Consider the following 20,332-nt stretch of genomic DNA (forward strand, 5'->3'; position numbering starts at 1 on the left):
AGAGAAATTTTGTCGCCAAACTGTTATGATGGAGATTCTTCTCCTCTTTTCTACTCCCTGTTTTTAATAGTGGGCCTTGTTTTAACTCTGACTGTAACTGATTTTCTTTCAAATTGCTTTTCCCCACAATTTTTCCCTACGTTAAGTTTTTCCTCTCGCGGGAAGACCGGTGGAGGAAAGACGTCTTTTCTTCTGATTGTGACTGGTAACATAGGAACAATTTTCGCGGTTTGTGTGAATAAGCTGTGATATGCGATTTTTCGCTTGCTTAAAATATTTTAGTTCTTGAATTTTCTGTTTTTACAACCAGCTTTGAAATGTCATCAAATGCGATATCCAACAATGAGGTTTGTTTTTTCTTTTGCTGTTTGATTTTAAATAGCCTTTTTTTATCCATGTTAAAAGAGAACTTTTTGAAAATGTAGCCATTTACTTCGTGTGTTTTCAGAATGTGAAGATTTTCTGATTCACTAAGAATTTTTAAATAAAGGTTTTGATACGTGTGACATATTTGCATGTGAACTCTTCTGAGAGAAAATACACTTTTTAGTTGCAATTATATCATTTTCTTAATCCATTCATGCAATGCATTTTAAATACCTTATTTCTCTAGTGGTGGAAATCAAATCGTCTTTAAAGCAGGACATTTAAACAACTTTTCGATTTTTCTTTTACATGCCTAATTCAATAAAAATTGGCTTAAAAATTATTGGTACAGTCACTCTCTAATCCACAGACCAGAAATTTGAAACTATTCGTTCAAGGTTTGACAGATAAAATATTGACATTTATAGAAATTTAAAATGGAAATAATCTGATTGCGCCGAATGGTAAAAAGAAGCTATTTTTTATTTTCTGGTTTAATTTGCATTGGTTTAAAAGTATTATAATTATTTTTATGCTGTGCTTTGCTTTTCTTACATTTTGGTATGCCTTTTTTTAAATCTAGCATTTTAAAGTCTTTTTTCATCATTTGTATATTTTATTTTATCTTTTCCATTGCACCAAGGGATGGGCGATGGGGCAATCGTTCCTCCCTTGAGGGTCGTTTCATTGGTAAATTTTCGATATTGAGGTTCAAAAAACACTATTTTAGACTATGATATTGTTAAAGTTAGAGGAAGAGAGGTTTTCGGGCTCTCCCCTGGAAATGTTTAAGAATTGAAGACTGAAACATGAACATTTGCAAACGAAGATACGTAATAAAACCCATGCAAAAATAGGTAATCGCCTGTCCCTTTAAAAATCCTGCATCCGCCTGTTCAGCATGTATAATATGTCTGTAGCAATATGTGGAGGCAATAAAAGCTAAAAACATGAGTCATTAACAGAAAACCTTAAGCAAACAAGAAATTGCTTTAATAGGAAAAATAAACAAAAGGCCTGAATTGTAAAATTTGCTTCATTGAATCATCTTTTAAAGATATTACAATATCTTATTCTATTCTACACTCAAACATATACATATATTAACTTGCCTTCTTTTAAAACAATGAAGATTATTTTGTAGCGTAACAACACAAATTAGTTTTCTGAAATTCCCAAAGTTCTAAAATCCACTACAGTATGTAACCCAAAAATTTGGAATCTTGAAATCCAAGCTTTTTTCTTTAAAAAAAATGTTTTAAAAAAAATTTCATTTTTAAATGTACAAAATTGTTTACGGCCGGGTATTTCCTATTGAAAATAAGGGTTGGCAAGGTTTCTTCCACCTCCGGTAAATATCATGGTAAAAACCGTTATTTACCGTCCTGGGAAATACTATGTCTTTCCCACATAGGAAGAACTGATTTTTAAAACATAAATATAAATTTAAAACAATTTTTTTAAGTATCAAAATTGAGATAGTAAATAATAGCTTGAGAGATTGCAAAAAAAAAAGAGGAAAATTTACAAAAATGGATGATGAAGTGGATTTTTTTTATAAATATTTACACAAGACACAGATTACAAATCATTATCCTATTCATATTCTTAGTCTTCTACTTCCACATTGGATTTTAGCATCCTGTAACAATACTAATTTAGAGGCTTTTTGCAAACCTAGTCTATTTCTAATGTTGTTTTGGATGAATGAAAAATTAGAAAAAAAACGTTCAGGTGATGCTGCTGATGCAGGACGGACATCTCTTAAGAGTTTCCATCAATTGCAGAAATTTTACTTAAATTTTCCCACCATAGTGCTGGTGAAATAGTGTTTGTAATGTCTTCAGAGAAAAATGTCTTCGACTGATTTTTTAAACATTCCATTTGAGTAGACAAGAACCTGACAACAACTGTTATTGATGGTGCAAAAGAACATTTTGCATAAATATCACACCAAACCAAAATTTAAAAAGAGTTTATTATAACTGATTGTATATTTGATTTATTTTAAGAATTGTACATATATATTTTTCATATTAAATGCCTAGAAAACTTATTCTAGGTGTAATATCATGACATCTGAAATTTAATTCTCATTTCTAACACTGGTTCTTCATATGCAGAACTTTTGAAAATTTTAAATGTTGAAAGTAATAAAGTTCAATAACTGGCACTACTGTGCCTAATAAATCCCACAATCAATCAATTATAGCAATTTTTTCTTATGTTCCAGAGCTCACAGTCTAGGATCCTTATCAAAGGTGGCAAAGTGGTTAATGATGACCAAATGTTTGATGCTGATGTTTATATTGAGGATGGCGTCATAAAGTAAGCTTCTGTCCTTAGCACTTCTTTTTAATGTTTCGTTTTGAGTTAAAGTTCATTACATTAACTATAATTGGTTTTTTAGCCTGCATCTGTTCATAGTTTGAAATATGTTCAGTTGATAAGCATACAAAAATGATAATTAAACTTTTGAGGAGTTCTAAAATCTAAAAGAATGATTATTTATTTATTTATTCTTCATTTTTTTTTTAAGCAAAAGGTTTAAAAATACTTCTTAAATAGAAAAAAAGGAATTATTTTGGAAGAGTAATGTAGTAATTTGCTATATTCTGAAGGATTAAGATTTTGAATTTATTCGTTACTACAGTAAATATTTAGCATATGCTTTTGTTTTTGGAACATACTGAACTATAATTTTTATGGATCGTTGCTTGTGAAAGGAAAATTTCTTAAAAGATGCATTTTATCACAACGGTGATAATTTCTTCCCCGTCATTATTGCGGTTTGAGATACGTTATATAACAACCAAGGACAAAATGTAACAAAAGGCTTGTGTCATTAAGGATTGATACAAAATGTTATTCTGGGGGTAGGGGATTGAATCAATTGAGATTTCTAACAATATTTCTAATCTTGGCCGAAGATCATATCTTACCATAGAAAACGTTGCAAAATGATATTAAAAGTAAATTGAGCGTTACGAGAGAGTTTTCAATGAAATAAAATGCTTGCAATGAAAAAGAAATTAGTTTTCGCACAACGCAATTGTAAGTATGATGAAAAGGTTATCATTTGGAAACTGAGCTGATCTTTCAAAGCATTTGTAAAATTTTATTACATATATTGAGTGATCAATGTAATTACATTTTAGGTGAGTTGCAAGTGTAACAGAGGGGACATCAGACACAGATTTTGCTTTAAAAAATTTCATAAAACTTTCTAAGGTAAAAAATACAGACATCTTTGGCATTTTTAGGAACAATGCTTGAAATTGACCTAAAATTTAAACTACACCCTCATTTAACCTCCATAATTTAATTAAATGTGTATGTAATAGAGGGGACAAAAAATGAGAACACTTATTTGACAAGCACTATAATTTATGTAGAAATCTGAATTGGAGCTCTTTAAAGATAAAAAAAAAAAAAAACATGGTATTTTTTTTCTAAATCAAACTATTTCAAAGTAAAAATATTATTCATAGAAATATTTTAAGTCAAAACCTCATTTTATATAGATGTAAAAACTAAAGTGTAACAGAGGGGACAGCTTACAAATTTTTACTTCATTACAGCAAAATATCATAATCAAAAATGACTTCTGTTGTTTAAAGTTCGAGTAGGTAACAGGGTTGATATAGCATTTGAACATATGCTGTATCATTATTACGAGTCCACCAATGGGGGGGGGGGGGGGCATGGAGCAAGTTGCAATATTGAAACTTGGGGAGGGGAGTATTTTTAAGTGGTTTTTGTTCCCATTTTGGGGGAGGCGTGAATTGTAGTATTTTATCTATTCGAAAATGAAATTTCATTGAAAAAACATCAAATTTGTCATTGGGTCAAGTTTCAGTCTCCTTAGTTAGCTTAGGTCAAAGCTCCCTAGGTAGTTTTCTTTTGTTAACCTTAAATTTTTAGCAACTCAGATTAAAGTTAAACAAAACTACTGCAGATCAATATGTAGCTAAAACAGTGACTAAAATATGAAAACTTTAAAAATACATTTTCCTCAAAATTGGAGATTAAAATCTAAAAAATTCAGAAATCTTCAAAATTTACTTGAAAGGTAAAATATGTATCATTTAATACTAAATTTCTTGAAAACCACGGACAATTTTTAAATGTCTTGTCCCTGTAAAATACTGTTTTGTGACTGGCCAACCAATAATAAAATTTTCCTCAATTAAAATTTTCCCTAAATATCCTTTTCGTGGAAAAAATCCTCATGGGTCCAGTGTCCCTATGGGTCAAACCAACCTAGTTTCCCCTACAACAAAATTCCTACAAGAATGAACAAAGTGTGCGGTCCCTTCAAATTTGTTGCAACGGGAATTCATGTATTAATAAGTAATGTAAGTTGAGATCAATTAACCTGGAATTTTTTCGAAATGAGCTGGAAAAAGTCGGAGGATTTCATTCTTGAACTTTTGTGGTAACCCTGATTCTGAAAGCCAATTTTGGATGAACCTTTAAAAATAGCCTTGGAAGATGAAAAATGACTCATGGCCATTAAAATGCCTGAGCTATTCTTTGCTTATCCCACTATATATCAGGGTTGTAGTTTTGACCTGACAAAACCCATTTCGGCCATGCCACTGGCAAAAACTAGTTTAAATTGGCCAAAACTGGATTTAACCACCATAGAACTGGCCAAACTGTATTTTATAAAAACACACTCATATGTATACACATACAGTTTGTATGCACAATGTTGCAATTTTTAATGAATGATTAAAAGAGATAGGATGTGTATTTATCATAATTGAAAAAAAAATTTTAATCCGAATTATTGATTAAATGCAACTTTTTTCTAACATTAAAAGTAATATTCACAATGAAGACTATCGTTTATTGGGACTATATACTAAACAGCCCACAACATAAACTAATAGCTATTCTTCACAAAACTTATAACATCTTTTCAATGTATTGAAAAATTAGTACTTTGATTAAACTTGAAATTCATTTTGTGTGCATAAAACTATGAAACAAGTAGATACCGTATTTTCCTGCGTATTATCCATGGGTGGCCTATAATCTGCAGGTCCTAAAATCAGCCTGAAAAAAAAAAGTTCATATAATCTGCTGATAATACCATGTAAAAAGAAAAAAGTTTGAACTTAACATACAACTTGAGCAACTAAATTAAAAATGCGAAAAGGTAATTGCTTTGAAGGCATGATCAAAATTAATCTGAACTATAATCTAAAATATAATGATTTCTTCTTGAAATCATGATTATAGTACGCTTATTACTTGAAAAACAGAGTCGAGACAAAAGAGCAAATGGTCTAATCTTGTGCAAATGGCTTCCTAATTCACTGTATTCTTGTTTATTTTACATGACCTGAATCTCGTAAGAGGAACATTCAAGCAACATAAAATAACCAACATACCTGCAGGCAGCGAGAAGGAACATGCAAGCTTTGTAAAATAAACAACATTCAGTAGCCGTACGGGCTCTATCTGGGAATCCTACTGTAAATATTGAGGTTCAATGCATTGGTGTTAAGAAAAAAAAATCACAGATAATCGGCGACAGCCTATAATCCACACCTCATAAACTTTGCCTTTTTTAACAGATACGCCGCAGATTATACGTAAGAAAATACTGTATATTGTGCTATTTACACTGTTTGAAACATATTTAAAAAAATTATCACATTCTCCTATCAGGTGACTAACCATTTTGGAACGTGCTGTCATTTATTACTTGCGTAGGGTTTGAAATGAACTGTTTACTTAAATAATGAATAGTGACTGATTATGGGATTGGTGTTTCATATTTATTTTAATTATGTACTCATTTATTTTGATTTTAAACATTATTATTTCTTATATCCATGCCCAATGGCCAAAACTGTACAAAACTAATTTTTTCCAAGCTGGTTTTATCCATGGTTAAAACCACCATTGGCCGAAACTCTAACAACCCTGCTGTATATACATAGTATTCATGGGTGCAAGACCTTCCGTCTCAGGATGGATTTCCGTCTTGACAAAATTTCCGAGATGGAGGTCGGGACGGAAAGAAATTCAATGACTTTCTTTTAATTTTGAATGAAAAAAGAAAAATTGAGTGTTTGAAAAATAAGCTTTAATATTACTGGACCGTTCCATAACCACGAATTTACATCGACATTCTCTCGGTTTTCTGCCATGTGCTTGTTTTGTTTGCTACATGCTTTTGGAGGAGTGACTTTTCGGCTCGCACCGTTTGACTTTTTTTAGGTATAGCTTTATTTCCAACTCTCTGCATTGCAAACCGAGGAGTTGCTCGCTATTCTCCCTATTTTTTCGAAGCAATCGGCTCTAATTGAAAATTTAGCCTTTTCTCATGCTATTTTCGATCATCCTTTCGTTTTTTTCATTTGTGGTTTTTTTTTGCAAACTTGACACGCATAAATGAAAATTATGTACGCTCTTAAAATGTCTTAAGTGTTGAATCTGCATCACTGATTGAGAGTGATTGCTGACAAGATGAAATATTTTCGCCACAGTAAAGGGCGTCCACATACCATGTAAAACAGAAACTTATCAAGATTTTGAAGATTTTAATGAAAATGGGAATTTTGGAAATAATCGAGGGGGGGGGGATTTCTAGCTGGTTGGAAACACCGATGGGCAAACCGTTCCTGCATTTTTGACAATGACTTGAGGAATCATTAAATTCTAATGTCATCGATTCGAACACTCGCTAGAATGGAAATATGGGTGGGGGGAGGGAGAGAAAGGAAAGGAGAAAAATAACGGCAGCACGAGTTTGCGAAAAATTGCTGCTCTTGCAAAGAGGGTAATCTGTCCGCAAATTAACCCACGATACTAAGGTTTTAAAACGTTGATATCTTGGACAATCTAGGGGGTGTGGGGTTACTCACGGGTTACAGTAAAAAATATCGAAAAACTGAATTGAAAATATTTTTGAAGCTAGGAGTGGTTTGATATTTCTCGAGTGCAAACTCTTAAAAATTTTAAAGTCAAAAAGTTTTAGGCTGTCTCTAATGATATAAAAGTGGGTTTTAAAAAAGAATCGAAGACTGGAGTCTTAAAAAACACTAATTTAGGCAATCTTTGGTGAATTTATGAGAGATGGTTTTGGTGTTCTAACATGAAAATGTTTTGTAGCTGATGTATTAAAAACTATTTGAGGCTATACTTAAATGACTTAAGTTAAAGGGCATTTGCGACCCTCTCCCGAAAACTGTAATTGAAGTCTTAAATCTTTTAGGCTGTCTTTGGCAATGTCAAGAGGAAGGGAGGGGGCTCTCTTTAGGCGAAATTCCGAAACTGGAGTCTTAAAAGCGCAACTTTGAACCGTCTTGGGGTTCGGGGTTCTCCTTTCCCAAAAAATATTCAAAGCTGAAGTATTCAGAACTCAGCTTTAGGTAATCTGTGGAAGACTTAAGAAGAGGGAATTCGAAGGCTTTCTCTCAATACGTTTCAGAATTTAAATTCTTAAATCTTCGGTGATGAAAAGGAGAAACCGCAAATTTTAGTAAAATTTAATGAACTTAGAGGAAAGAGTTGGGGGGGGGGGGGGTGTCTCTCTCCCTGAAGTATTGAAATGCTATTTTGGCTATTTTTGAGTGAGTTAAGGGTTAGGGAATTCAGGGGTCTTTCTCGAAACATTTTCGAAATTGAAGTCTTAAAACTTTGGGTTGTCTTTGGCGATGTTTGGAAGGGAGTTGCTCTCTCAATAGAAAAATAAATCTTAAACAAAAACTTACACTGCGTTTAGTAAACACAATGAGAGGGGGGGGTATTCCGCACCCCCAGCCCGAAACATTTTAGTTTCTGAAATTTTAAGAGCTTTGTTTTGGGCTATCTTTGGATGACTTAAGGGGGAAGGGTGTAGGAAGATTTTTTCAAAAAGTTTCCAAAATTAAAGTATTAAAATTTTTAGGCGGTCATAAGTCATGTTTATAGGTAAGAGGGGTGCTATTCCTACAAAACAATTTAGAAAGTGAAGCCTTAAAAATTGAAATTTAGGACATTTGTGGTGAACTCAGAGGAAGGGGTTCGGGAGTTCTCTTCCGAAAATTCTTTGATGCTGAAATATTTAAAGCGTCACTTTAGGCTATATTTGAGTGCCTTAAGAGGGATGCGATTTGGGAACCCTGCCTGGAGTTAGGATTCAGTTCCCCTATTTCTTTTTTTAATTAATGAATGTTGGAAAGGGTACCTTATTTAAAAAATATATCTACTTCACTGAAGCGATTTTTTTTATTACTAATTTCACCACCTGCTATCTTATAAAAGAATTCTTTTTCAAATGAAGACTGTGGGGGAATGGTGACAGTTCATTATCATTAGTCGGCCTTACCCTTCCCCCACCTTTCCTTCTTTTCTAGTTTGTTGGCGCTACCTTGGGTAGACTTACGAATCAGAACTAATTTATGTTGCAAAAGTGAAAATCTTATGTTCCAAGCAATTTTATTGCTACAACAAAAATGTTTAGGATCGGCAAAAAACTAATGGTGGGGTGCGTCAAATGCTTTTACCCCCTTACATTATCCAACATCGTCTAAAATTGCGTTTTTGAAACTTCAATTTCGAAATATTGCCGAAGAAGGGTTCCTGAAATCCATCCCTTCAATAGTGCATTCAAAAAGCGTATAAACGTTATGAAATTTAAATTACAATTTCGTTTTTAAATCTTCGATTTCGGAAAAGCCCATAGCGTCTCCTCCCCCCCCTCTTTCTTTAATATTTTTTGAAGGTTGCCCAATATTGTGATTTTGGGACTATCAGTTTGAAATAATTGATGTAAGAGTCCCTGAACCCCCTCCTTTCCCTGAACTTTACCAAAATGGCCTACCACAGCGTTTTTTGGACTTCAATTTGAAAAAATTTCTGGGGGAGAGCCCCCCAGACCCCCCCCCCCCTTATTACCGGATTTTAGATTTTTTGGAATTATGATGTCAAAACACTTAAATATTACAATTTTAAGGCTTAAAATTTAAATCAAACAGATTCCAAAACTGACATTGTTAAAATCTGCAGCATTTATACATACAAATTTTTCCTTAAGCCCACATGCGGGCGGGGGGGGGGGGGGAGCTGAAAATATTTTCCGTCTTGAACACATCACCAAACTTGCACCCATGATAGTATTCTAGGACTTGATTTTTTATTTATTTATGAAAGAATTATGACCAGTCTTTATTAATCAACCTGCAAGTATGTATGAGCATCACTACAGTTTTTTAATAATTGTCTACCTTAGAGTTCCATTTGCCCTCATAATTTTTCAAGTTATTTTCTTGCTCTCTTTCTCTCTCTTTGTATGCATATGAGTCATAACTTAAGGGTATTATATATATTTTAGGCAAATTGGAAAAGAACTCGTTATTCCTGGTGGTACGAAAGTTATTGAAGCAAAAGGAAAAATGGTAATACCAGGTACTTAGTCAAAGTTTTATATCTTTATTGATTTGAAAATTATAATTTTTTGACTGTTTTTATTACTTGTGCAGTTGGTTAGAGAAACTCCATTCCATACTTCATGACCAGTTTCAAGGAGGGAATAAGAATTTTCAGCAGAAATCCTACCATCCCTCTCTAAATTTCAGGCCCAATCTGTGCACATACAGTCAAAAAATGTTATTGCAACACCAGTATTTCACACACTATGGATTTCCCGTCATATTTCCAAAGTTCGGAACGTATGACCCGTAAATGAAATGAATAAATACCTTTGTGCAACGAAGTAACAATAGTTACCTTAAAGTAAAAAAAGGATTAAAAATTGTTTTTTCCGTGTTCCAAAGGTAAAGGTTAACTGAAAGTTGAGGAATCTAATCAGATTGTGTCCAAAAAAGAATTGCCTTCTTTTTTGGTGAGAATTACAGGAATCTCTCCCCCCCCCCCCCCCCTTTATTTTTTTAAAATTTTTTGTCTGTTTCTGCTCTTAAGATTTTCGTTAGACTTTCTCTATATATAGGGTCTCCCCATTAAACCTGCAAATCCTCTGTTTTTGCAACCATTAGTCCTAGATGCATATTTCCAATTGCAAAAATGGTGGTGAAATATGAATCCTTAACTTTTTATATGACCTCCAAGTCCTCTACATTGCATTTAAGAAATTCACAAGCTTGAAGAAACAATTTGAGCACAAAAACATTTGACATTAATATTCAACAAGATGTGTGAAATGCAGGATTTTGTGACTTATACCACTTTACACTTGCTGTCAATTATACCTTTTGGGGAGAAATGTAGAGACTAACAAAGGTTTAAAATTATATATTTGCATAGAGTGATTTTTCAAAGTATACATACAGGCTTTTGCAGTTTATTTTAACGTATCATAACATATGAAAAGTACAAATATTTTGTTTTCTTACTCAGACATCACCCCCGAGTGCCCCTTGTTCCCATTATTGCAATGACTAACCAGGTAGGGGTCTCTCCATCTTATTCAGACAGCATGTCATTCTTTTGAAGATTTTTGCCATTGGAAGTATACATCTAGGACTAACGGTTGTGAAAATAAAAGTTTTGCAGATTAAAATGGAACACCCTGTATATATATATTATATGTATATTTGCACACTGCATTACCCTGCCTCAGCTAGCATTCTGAAATATCTTGGAGTCCCTTAGTTTTCAATAAACCTGGCCTGGTCCTTTCCAGCATGCTAGAAAAAAAATGTTTAATTTAACATAGTAAATACATGTTTGACCTTAAACATAATGTGAGTCATACATATTATTTAATAATATTCTTAAAATTAAATAATTTTGTTAAAATATCAATTACAATACTATTTATTCTGTCAAGAAATTCTGATCTATTACAAATAATTTTATGTATCATTCATTGAATTAAAACGAAGCAAACATTTAAATCCTAAAATGAAAATATTTTGCAATTACATTACAAATTTAACATAGGTACACAATGCATAAAAAATAAATTTACCTCTCAAAAAGAAACAATAACTATGAATGCTTCTGAATCAATCATTTTTTGAGCATATAACTAAAACTATAGCAAATGGCCTCATTAATGCACACATATTAATTTTATCTTGCACCTTCTTTCAAATATTGATTTTGACTAAACGAAATTTTCAATCTTAAAAAAATCTGTTAATCACATTCCCCTGATTCACTTTTTATATCAATCCAACTTGACACGTTTTACTACAAACAGTATCAGCATTGAAAGTGTTAGTCCTTGTAAGTTCCTTTAATTGAGTACATAAACTAAAGCTTTTTCTTTCACTTTCAATCTACTTGCATGGAAGATTTCACAATTGATTCATTCGGAACTTTTCTTGAGTGAACTTTTACCAACGATTTTAGAACATGATACAGATCAACGAATGCCATATTTTGTAAACTCTCTTTCTCTGTTTACTAGCTATTCAGTTCTCTAATCTATTTTTTCCCTACCTTAGTCTGCTTTGAGACTGAAACTTAACTAGGAAATTTACTTTGATTGCAAAGTGTACACCAGATTATCGGTATGCTGTAAAATTCAAATTTCCTGTCATGCTGGTCAACCCAGTTAATTCCAGCATGCGGCTAATGCAGGGTAATATGGTCTATATATATATATATATATATGAGTGTGTGTGTGGTTATTTAAATAATGCATTAAGCATTTCAATGAATAATTGTAGTTTTTAATTTTTGCAGGTGGCATTGATCCTCATACACATTTTCAAATTCCATTCATGGGAACATGCTCTATTGATGATTTTTATACTGGAACTAAAGCAGCTTTAGCTGGTGGAACGACGACAATAAGTAAAATATTATCATTATATGTTTGGTTGTTATTTATAGGGACTTTCAAGGAGAGCAGGTAGATGTTCAAATGGAATAAAACAAGCTGTGTGTGAGGTATTAACGACATTCTTTTTTTATTTAAATAGCCCATGTACACGGGTGCCCATATGCAAAATTTTAAGAGGGAGCTCAGATATTTTCCTTATAGATTATCGGGATATTTTTCCCATGAAAACTGATTTCAGTATAGGTTAGAGTTATTTAAATTTGACATTTTTAACTTATTCATTAATGGCTGGAAAAGAAATGTCTTAATATGTTCGCAAAGAAAAAAGTACTTAAACCAAGGAAATTCTAATTTCTAAGGAGGGTTCGTGCCCATGCATGCCATTCTGTATGCCATGTAACATTATTAAATTATCTACGGCAGTATATCGTGTTGGCACAAATTCAAATGGTCCGATTTTCAATGACTCTGCTGCATAGAACCAGCTGAATTTGAGCGATGACCTCATTTATGTTGGCTGTAAGGGCATTGTTGGATTGCAGCTAATTTTTATAGACATGTGGCTTCAGGAAACAGTACAAGAAAAATATTGCTAGGTCAAATTGTACGAGCTTTGTCACTAATTCACATCAGCTCTATGAGAGAGAACCATTCCCTCAAATAGTTCCTGCAGAATGCATCGTGACGTCCTCTATGTGAGCACCACACTAAGGGAACCACGTGTTGTCAACGTCCATATCATTCAGTTTTGGCCAGAAAAAGCTGGTTGTTTTAAAGCAGTCACTGTTAATGGCAATGCCCTCACCAGCCTATTTTTAAAAATATGGGACATTTTCAAAGTACGAACCAATGAATCCGTAGAAAACAATAACTCTTTGTGAATTCTTTGTCACCTGGTGAACCTTGTGTTGTTTAGCGTCATCTCATATACGGCTGTAAGGAAACTACCACAACTGCCGTAAAATGAGCAAAAAGTGCACAACACTTGCAGAAACAGATTCATTTCGGCAAAGTTTTATCAATTAGACGTGCTGTTCAATTGTGTAACTTGCCATGGTAATTTGGCATGAGTGACTGAATAACAAATTGCAAGTAAGAGGAATGTCACCAAAACAACATAGTCGCCAGAGGCCACCAACATCTACCCGCCCAAATTGAAAGATCCTTTACATGATGCATACTATAATGTATTAAGCTTTTTACAGTAGCTTACATAGACTTTGGTGCGACTCTTGCAAGATTTATAAGTGCACCCCCCCCCCCCCACACACAAGATTTAAAAAAATATATATATACCATAGTGTTGGTTTTTCAGAGCATGTGCCCTCATACCTCTTGCGCCTGTGGGGGTGCTATGTGCGCTACTGGCTTTTATTTTAAGAAAAGTCATATCATATTTAATTTTATCAATATTCACTTTAGCCTGCAATACATTTGAATAAGAAAATTTGAAATAGCCTTTCTTATTGAATAACTTTTTTGCATTTTTATTTGTTAAGGTGATGCTTCCCACTTTCAAATGTATGCCGAATAGAAAAGAAAAGTTGATTATGTGATTATAGTCAAAGAGATTTGTTGTGTTGAATTTATTTGTTAATGGAACATTATGATGAAAGGCTTAAGTCCCCAACCCCGGGTGCCATAGTGCACTCCACTCCATGTGTTTTGAGTGTACCCACCGCGTAGGAGCAGGATTTTTTAAATAATATTTTTTAATAAAATATCATGCAAAAGTTTTTTCTTTTTTTTTTTTAATGATTAACCATCCAAAGTTGGAAATTGAGTGCAATATAAAAAAAAGCACATTTCAGAGCTGTTTCTATTAAAGCAGAAGAACTAGAATTTTGTGTATCCAGGATGACATTGTCCTAAAATCCGTTATATGACATAAGACTTTCTGGGAAAAAGTTATGAGAAACATATTACAGAGGAAAAAAGTTTTCAAATTTCACATACTTGTGAAAATCGTAGTTTTCGACTTTAAACGTCTCGTAAACTCTAAGTGTATGTTACTATGGGAAGGTCAAGCACAGTATCTGCTTTTTTTCTTGCATTTTTTCATTTTCTGTACATAGGCTTTATTTTGCAAGCTTTTTTTATTTATTACGCACTAAGGAAACCGTCAAATTCAAACACTTCCCTATTGTTAGTTTGAAATCCAAAACATAATCCTTTTCAAAATCTTATTTCTGCAGATACTACTCTGCACCTTCCCACGCTAGTATTGGCAATTGTTTATTGCTTGTTAAATTATCCTTCTAGACAAATTACAAAACAATGCCCATTAAAATGTAGTTCCACAAATGTTGAGACTTCAAGCTTTATTCGTTTTATCTTTAACACTTTGTATTGTTTGCTTTCATTATTTAGTATTTACTTATTTTTTCTGTCAGAATATTTTTTAAATCATTTTTTTTTTAAATTACCTTATAATTGCTTTTTTAAAACGTGTGTATGTATGTACACCTCTTTAATAGAATCTTGAAAAAAATTAATGGTGCCCACCATGCAACTGGTATTCAGCTATGTGCTCTTATGTACAAAGAGGTTAGGGAACACTGATCAAAGGTATAGGTACAGTTTTTCCAAGACATGAAAATACTCCTTGGTATTTCTTTAAGGAATGAAATATGTAAAAACTGAAGACCAAATAGTGATAATATCCATTAAAAGTGAACTTTCTAAGGCAGAAATGGAAGATAGCAGAGAAGGAACATATGTGTACTATTTTGATTCTTAACATTTAGAATGTTTGACATTTTGTATTTCAAGAAATAGCAAATTTGAAAATATATTTTCAAAACTCCGAATGATTTTTTCTCACATTTTCCGTAGTGCTAAATTTTTATTTCAAATAAAAATCATAAATTATGCATGACAAAAAATTTTATCTTTCCATTTTTTAATTTGAGAACTACATTTTGAAAAGCATGAAAAATATATCTGATTATGATATCTGTTAATAGAAAAAACATGACAAGTCAAGTATAACTTAGTAATTTCAGACTTCAATGCATGGATAAGTGAAATTTATTCAGAAGTAAGTTGTATTGTTAATACTAAATTATGTGTCAAAAATTTTTAATGTTTGGGAGTGTATATAATTGATTGATGTAGGAAAATTTACATTTATAATGATTTTCTCTTGATATGAGGGGCAAAAGTTTCTATAAAGAATATGTTAAAGCACTATCTTACATTATTGTAAATATGGTAATTTTTTGGTAAACCAATAGTTTACATCCCATTTACAAAAACGTTTTATTCTGGACTGCATCTAAAATAATGAAACCTTTACTAAATTAGACATATGTGTGGTCTTAATGGGCAATAAAGATGGATCATGCCAAACTTACCTATTCGATCTAATCTGGAATCTAATATGTTTACACTTTTCATCATATCATTTTTAAAATTCACAATTTGGGAAGATTTTGTTTTGGTAATGGTTACACTATGCAAGCTAATACAATGTATATTACATATTACTAGGAATAGCATCTAATTTTCTTTTATATATTCCCCACATTTTTTAGGACAGCAATAATCAGATGCTTTCTAAGGTGAAAATTGTCATATAATGTATTGAGACTCCTTGACGTTTAATATGTATTTTATTTTAGCTGAATTTGGGAGCCAGCTTTACGTTACAACATTTATCTCATCTTAAGTCGTTCTGACAATATTTTAAAAAACCTAAAGTCACGTTCACTTACAATTATATTAAAAGTAACATTTTATGAAATAATTAAATATTCAAGGCTAAACTATATTACAAAAATGATTTGACCAAATTATTAAATTAACCATCTTCTATTGTTTTTTAGCTCTCCTTTTATCAGTTAGTCCTTTCCATCCATGTACTGATGTGGTATATAATTTTATACAATATCAGTTTACTACAATTTCATTCCCATCTTGATTCTGTTTAAGTAGATTACTCATTTTACTTGTATATTAATCAGCTCATGCAAAAATGTTGGAGTGAGTTTTCGATATAAAAGTTCTGGAAATAGTGATTTTTTTTTTTTTAACATGATTTTTCACTTGATATTTGAAACATATTTGTGCATTCTAAGTTGCTTGAACTATTTCTTTAAAATTCTAGTTTCTCTCACTGTATTTACCAAATGATTTTGAGAAACAAATCTTTGTTGCTCTTAAATAATTTTTGCTAATAAAAATATTAAATTTTTCAATTGTTCTGAATGTTTTTACCTAGTGTGTTGTTTAATTCTGCTACTTGACTTTAGTTTACCAGTTTAATTAGCTACCAGTATAATTTTGTTCCAGTTGACTTTGTCATCGATAAAGATTCATCACTGCTAGAAGGTTATGAAAAATGGCGCAGTTGGGCAGATGAAAAAGTTTGTTGTGATTATGGTTTAAAAGTAGCTGTTACGTCTTGGAATGACAAAACTGAAAGTGAGATGGAAATACTTACGAAAGAAAAAGGTAATATGACATCATTGTTTATTACATATCCTTACGTAGTGTGATTATAAGGGTGATTACAAAAGATAGAACTTATTAGAAAAAATAATTTTTTCGAAACTGCATGAATTTCAAGAAAAATATACCTAGGTTTTCCATTTTTTTTTTTCAGTTACAAATGTTCATTGTGTAATCCTTTTGCTATGTTTCAAACGTCTTAACATTCTACATGCTGTATGAGTGCAGAGTTTTTGGGGTTCAATTTACCGATCAGCGGTACGAACTTGGACCGCGGTCCATCAGTTGCCAACTGTTGTTTTAGAAACATGCCTACATCAAACATTTGCTTCATCAAGTTTTAATTACTATCAGATAGTTTCATCTGTATCGTTTTTTATTATTTATTCAGAGATCAAAGTCGTCCTATATTTCCTTTATTTCAATCCTATTATTTTGGTGTCACATTACATGATTTAAAACTTCTACTGCATTACAATACTCCAATGTTGTTATTATGTCTTGTGAAAATATGCCATTTTGACCATTTGACTTCCATGTGCTCCGATGAAGTGCATAAATATATCTAAGTAATATTTATAAAAATGTTGATTTTATCTAAACCAAAAATGGAAAGGAAAAGCTGTGATATTCTCATTTGAACAAGCTTGCAAGTTTCTGAAAATTTCAGTCTTCAGACAAGTTTACTTGAGCCTACTTGCACCCCTGTTCTCAGCCTTTTGATAACAAAGCTACACTGCTGAGCTCAACTAAAAATGTACACTTTTATAGAATTTTTTTAAATTCTAAGTATTAGATTCCCACTGCTCATTAAATGGTATTTCATTAAATGATATTTTTTTACTCAATTCTTTCACTAACCAACTGATCCATTCTAAAACCTCAATTATTTGAAAGTTTGTGAAACAGTTTCTGTTAAATTTTATCATTATAATTTTACATTGCACAAATTAGGTATTTATTTTAGCTCAACTTTACCTCTTTCATGTAATTAAAAACTTGAATTCCATTAACAGAGAGGAATCAGTTGGTTTTGTTTCTGAATATTTTCAGCTTTAAGTGAAATGTTTTCTTTTGCGTGGGAATTTTATTAATTTTTTTCTATTATGATAATGAAAAATTTAACAATCAATAAGGTATGTATAATAATTCTGTGCTCGTAATAACACAAAAAGTTTTTTTTTTTTGTTTTGTGTATGAAAAATTTAATGTAAACTGTTTTGTCCTTTTTTTTTAAAGAATGTCCTATGTTTTGTCAGTTGGGTTGGTCACTTTGATCCCTGTTCATTCTAAAACCATTACATTCTCATTGCTTTTTATATCATTTGTAAATTGGAAAAGCCAAGTAGCACAGATTGCATGTATCATTCATTTTTATGAATTCATAGGTATGACTGTTTTAGTTAATTTCTTTAATTCCTGTCACCCTAAGTCACTTTGTTAATTTTATTTTTATAAATTTGGCTTTTAGGTGTTAACTCTTTCAAGATGTTTATGGCATATGAAAATATGCAACTTGGAGATGGTGATCTTTTGAAGATATTTGAAACATGTACAAAACTTGGAGCTTTAGCACAAGTTCATGCAGAAAATGGAGATATTATTGCATATGTAAGTTAGAGACTTTTTTTTTTGCTTGAAATGAATGTGAATATATATTGATAAAAATATATTTAAATAAAGAATCTAAAATTTTAGTTTTTACATTTTTGATTCAAAATTTGTTTCTTACATTATTTTCCCATTAAAATATGAGAAGAAATTCGCCTGCTTCAGATTCTGAGTTTTTTCTAAAATAGTAAATAGTTTTCCATCTTGTAAATTTTTCATCCATGAAATCAGTCATACTGCAAGTATCATCATTTTCCTAGCTATTTTAAGAAATAAAGTACATCCTAAGTCTACAGTCTAACATGTCCAACATTTTTTTGCACATATCTAATTCTGTGTTCCATTTCAAACTGTCTTTGTTTTAAAAATACACTAGCTGTCCAGAAGTATGCATTTTAATCATTCTTAGACTGCTGTTATTTTGTGTCTGCATTTTTATTTAACAGCAGTTTATTAAAATAATCCACTCATTCTAATGTGATGAGACTTCAGTTGTTTTACTGGATAATTAATTCAAATTTTATTACTGTTGTCTTTCTGTCATGAAATCATTTGATGAAAATTAAGTTTAATTTTACTTCTGTTATGTTATAATGCAAGTGTAAAATGTCACTGGTACAAAGGGGTTCTGAGACTAAGGTACAAAGCTTGGTGTCAGCCAAAAATGACCCTTGGATGAATGTTTTCAAGAGTCACCTACGATCCGCAAAACACTTACAAACTGAAAAACATCATTGTTTTATTATTTCCTTTTAAGCATTTTTTAAGGAAACTTAAGTCCAGAAATGTCGAAAGCAATCAATGAGAGATTAATTTAAATCCAAAGAAGTGTTCGTACTGATGCTAGCGCGAACAAATCTACCATCTAAACTGAAATATTGTTAGAATGTTGGCTCGCCTCCTCTCAAAAATTTATAATGCTGCCTTTTAGTTAAATGGTGGAGAACTCTGTTTTGGATAAGTCGGGAATGCTTTAGATTATTCGAGGGGATTATTGATCCAGTACTCACCGAATATGGAAGCGACTGCAAATATTATTGAAGAGGATTATATAGAACTACCTCCGCCGGCTTATAAAAGTTTAAAAGTCTGAAAAGGAAAACTTTCCATTTCATACAAACATTGCATGTTATGCAAAAAGCTTTCAGTATCAATGTCATCCGCATATAATTGAAAATTCTGAATTGAAGTAAGTTAAGCTCTCTAGTTATGTTCAGGTCCGCGCCGTCCCTATGTGCAAGTGTTGGATGGGAAGGTATGATTGAAACTAACTCTTGCCCAAACAACGTAATACATCTAGCAGAGTGAAATTGGAGTTCGTGAATCAGTATAATTGAAGACGAATAGCTCATTAAACATCAATTAATTTATTAAAAGATAAAAAACAAATTATATGGCTTTGACAAAAAGTAAATAAGGATAAGTATATCATTATTGCAAATACCCCGTTGACCTAGACTAATAAGTATTATCTATTGACCCGACTATCGTTCATGAAGAACGAAGTCTTCAATGGACAAACGTCATACTACTTCAATTAAACAAAAAAAGGTAACAGCCTAAGCTTGCTGAACAAACAGCAAGTTGGCTTGCCTGACATGAGCCAACGCGTCTAGGCTGTGCAAGAAGTGAGAGAGAGATCGACTGATAACAGCTTTGCTTATATTCAGACTCTCATTAGCATATCTTCACTTCAATGCTACCTGATCGTGATCTTCAGTGGCCAAGCCCGAAGCGTGTGCACGTGACGTCACATGTTCAAGAAGAATCGACGTTAAATTAGTCACGTCATGGGCAACGCCCACTATACGTGCCGTTCTCTATTCCAAGACTAGTTACGTCACGGATTCTAGCGTTCGTTAAGGAACAATGATATGAAAACTGCAAATATGTAAAATGTTATCTAACATACAAAATGATAATAAACCTTCACTTAGATTGACATACTATGTCTATCAAGGCCTCCCCATTATCATTTCGATAATCTAAAAAAATTTGAAAACAGTATAATATTCAACAATCTTTAAAAATTTAGCCATATCCTTTTACAAAACTCAATAACAATGTTAATAGAACAACAATTATTAGAACACTTATTTCAACATTAACAAAAAGGAATTCCGGAGATCCGTAACGTCCGAGAAACACAAC

The 20,332-nt window shown here is 32.1% G+C and overlaps 2 protein-coding genes across 7 annotated transcripts in view; one reads left to right on the plus strand and one right to left on the minus strand.

Moving 5' to 3' along the window:
- The window catches only part of LOC129219464 (dihydropyrimidinase-like), a 182,444-nt gene that overhangs the window by 104,861 nt on the left and 57,251 nt on the right, over positions 1-20,332 (plus strand). For 5 of the 6 annotated variants that reach the window (XM_054853859.1, XM_054853861.1, XM_054853860.1 and 2 more), the window contains 5 exons: positions 2,600-2,694; positions 9,701-9,774; positions 12,019-12,129; positions 16,412-16,573; positions 18,042-18,181. In XM_054853859.1, the coding sequence (XP_054709834.1) occupies positions 2,600-2,694; positions 9,701-9,774; positions 12,019-12,129; positions 16,412-16,573; positions 18,042-18,181 (582 nt within the window). Of the gene's footprint in view, positions 1-180; positions 348-2,599; positions 2,695-9,700; positions 9,775-12,018; positions 12,130-16,411; positions 16,574-18,041; positions 18,182-20,332 lie in introns of those variants that run through there. The other variant, XM_054853863.1, reaches the window with a different exon arrangement.
- Positions 5,411-20,332, minus strand: part of LOC129219465 (headcase protein-like) — an 86,385-nt gene continuing 71,463 nt past the window's right edge. The window contains exons 2-3 of the mRNA XM_054853865.1: positions 10,936-11,012; positions 5,411-5,430 (exon numbers count right to left, since the gene is read on the minus strand). The gene's annotated coding sequence lies outside the window, so the exon portion shown is untranslated. The remainder of the gene's footprint in view (positions 5,431-10,935; positions 11,013-20,332) is intronic.

Source organism: Uloborus diversus, chromosome 3 (genome assembly GCF_026930045.1).
Source record: "Uloborus diversus isolate 005 chromosome 3, Udiv.v.3.1, whole genome shotgun sequence".
Classification (NCBI taxonomy): Eukaryota; Metazoa; Arthropoda; class Arachnida; order Araneae; family Uloboridae; genus Uloborus; species Uloborus diversus.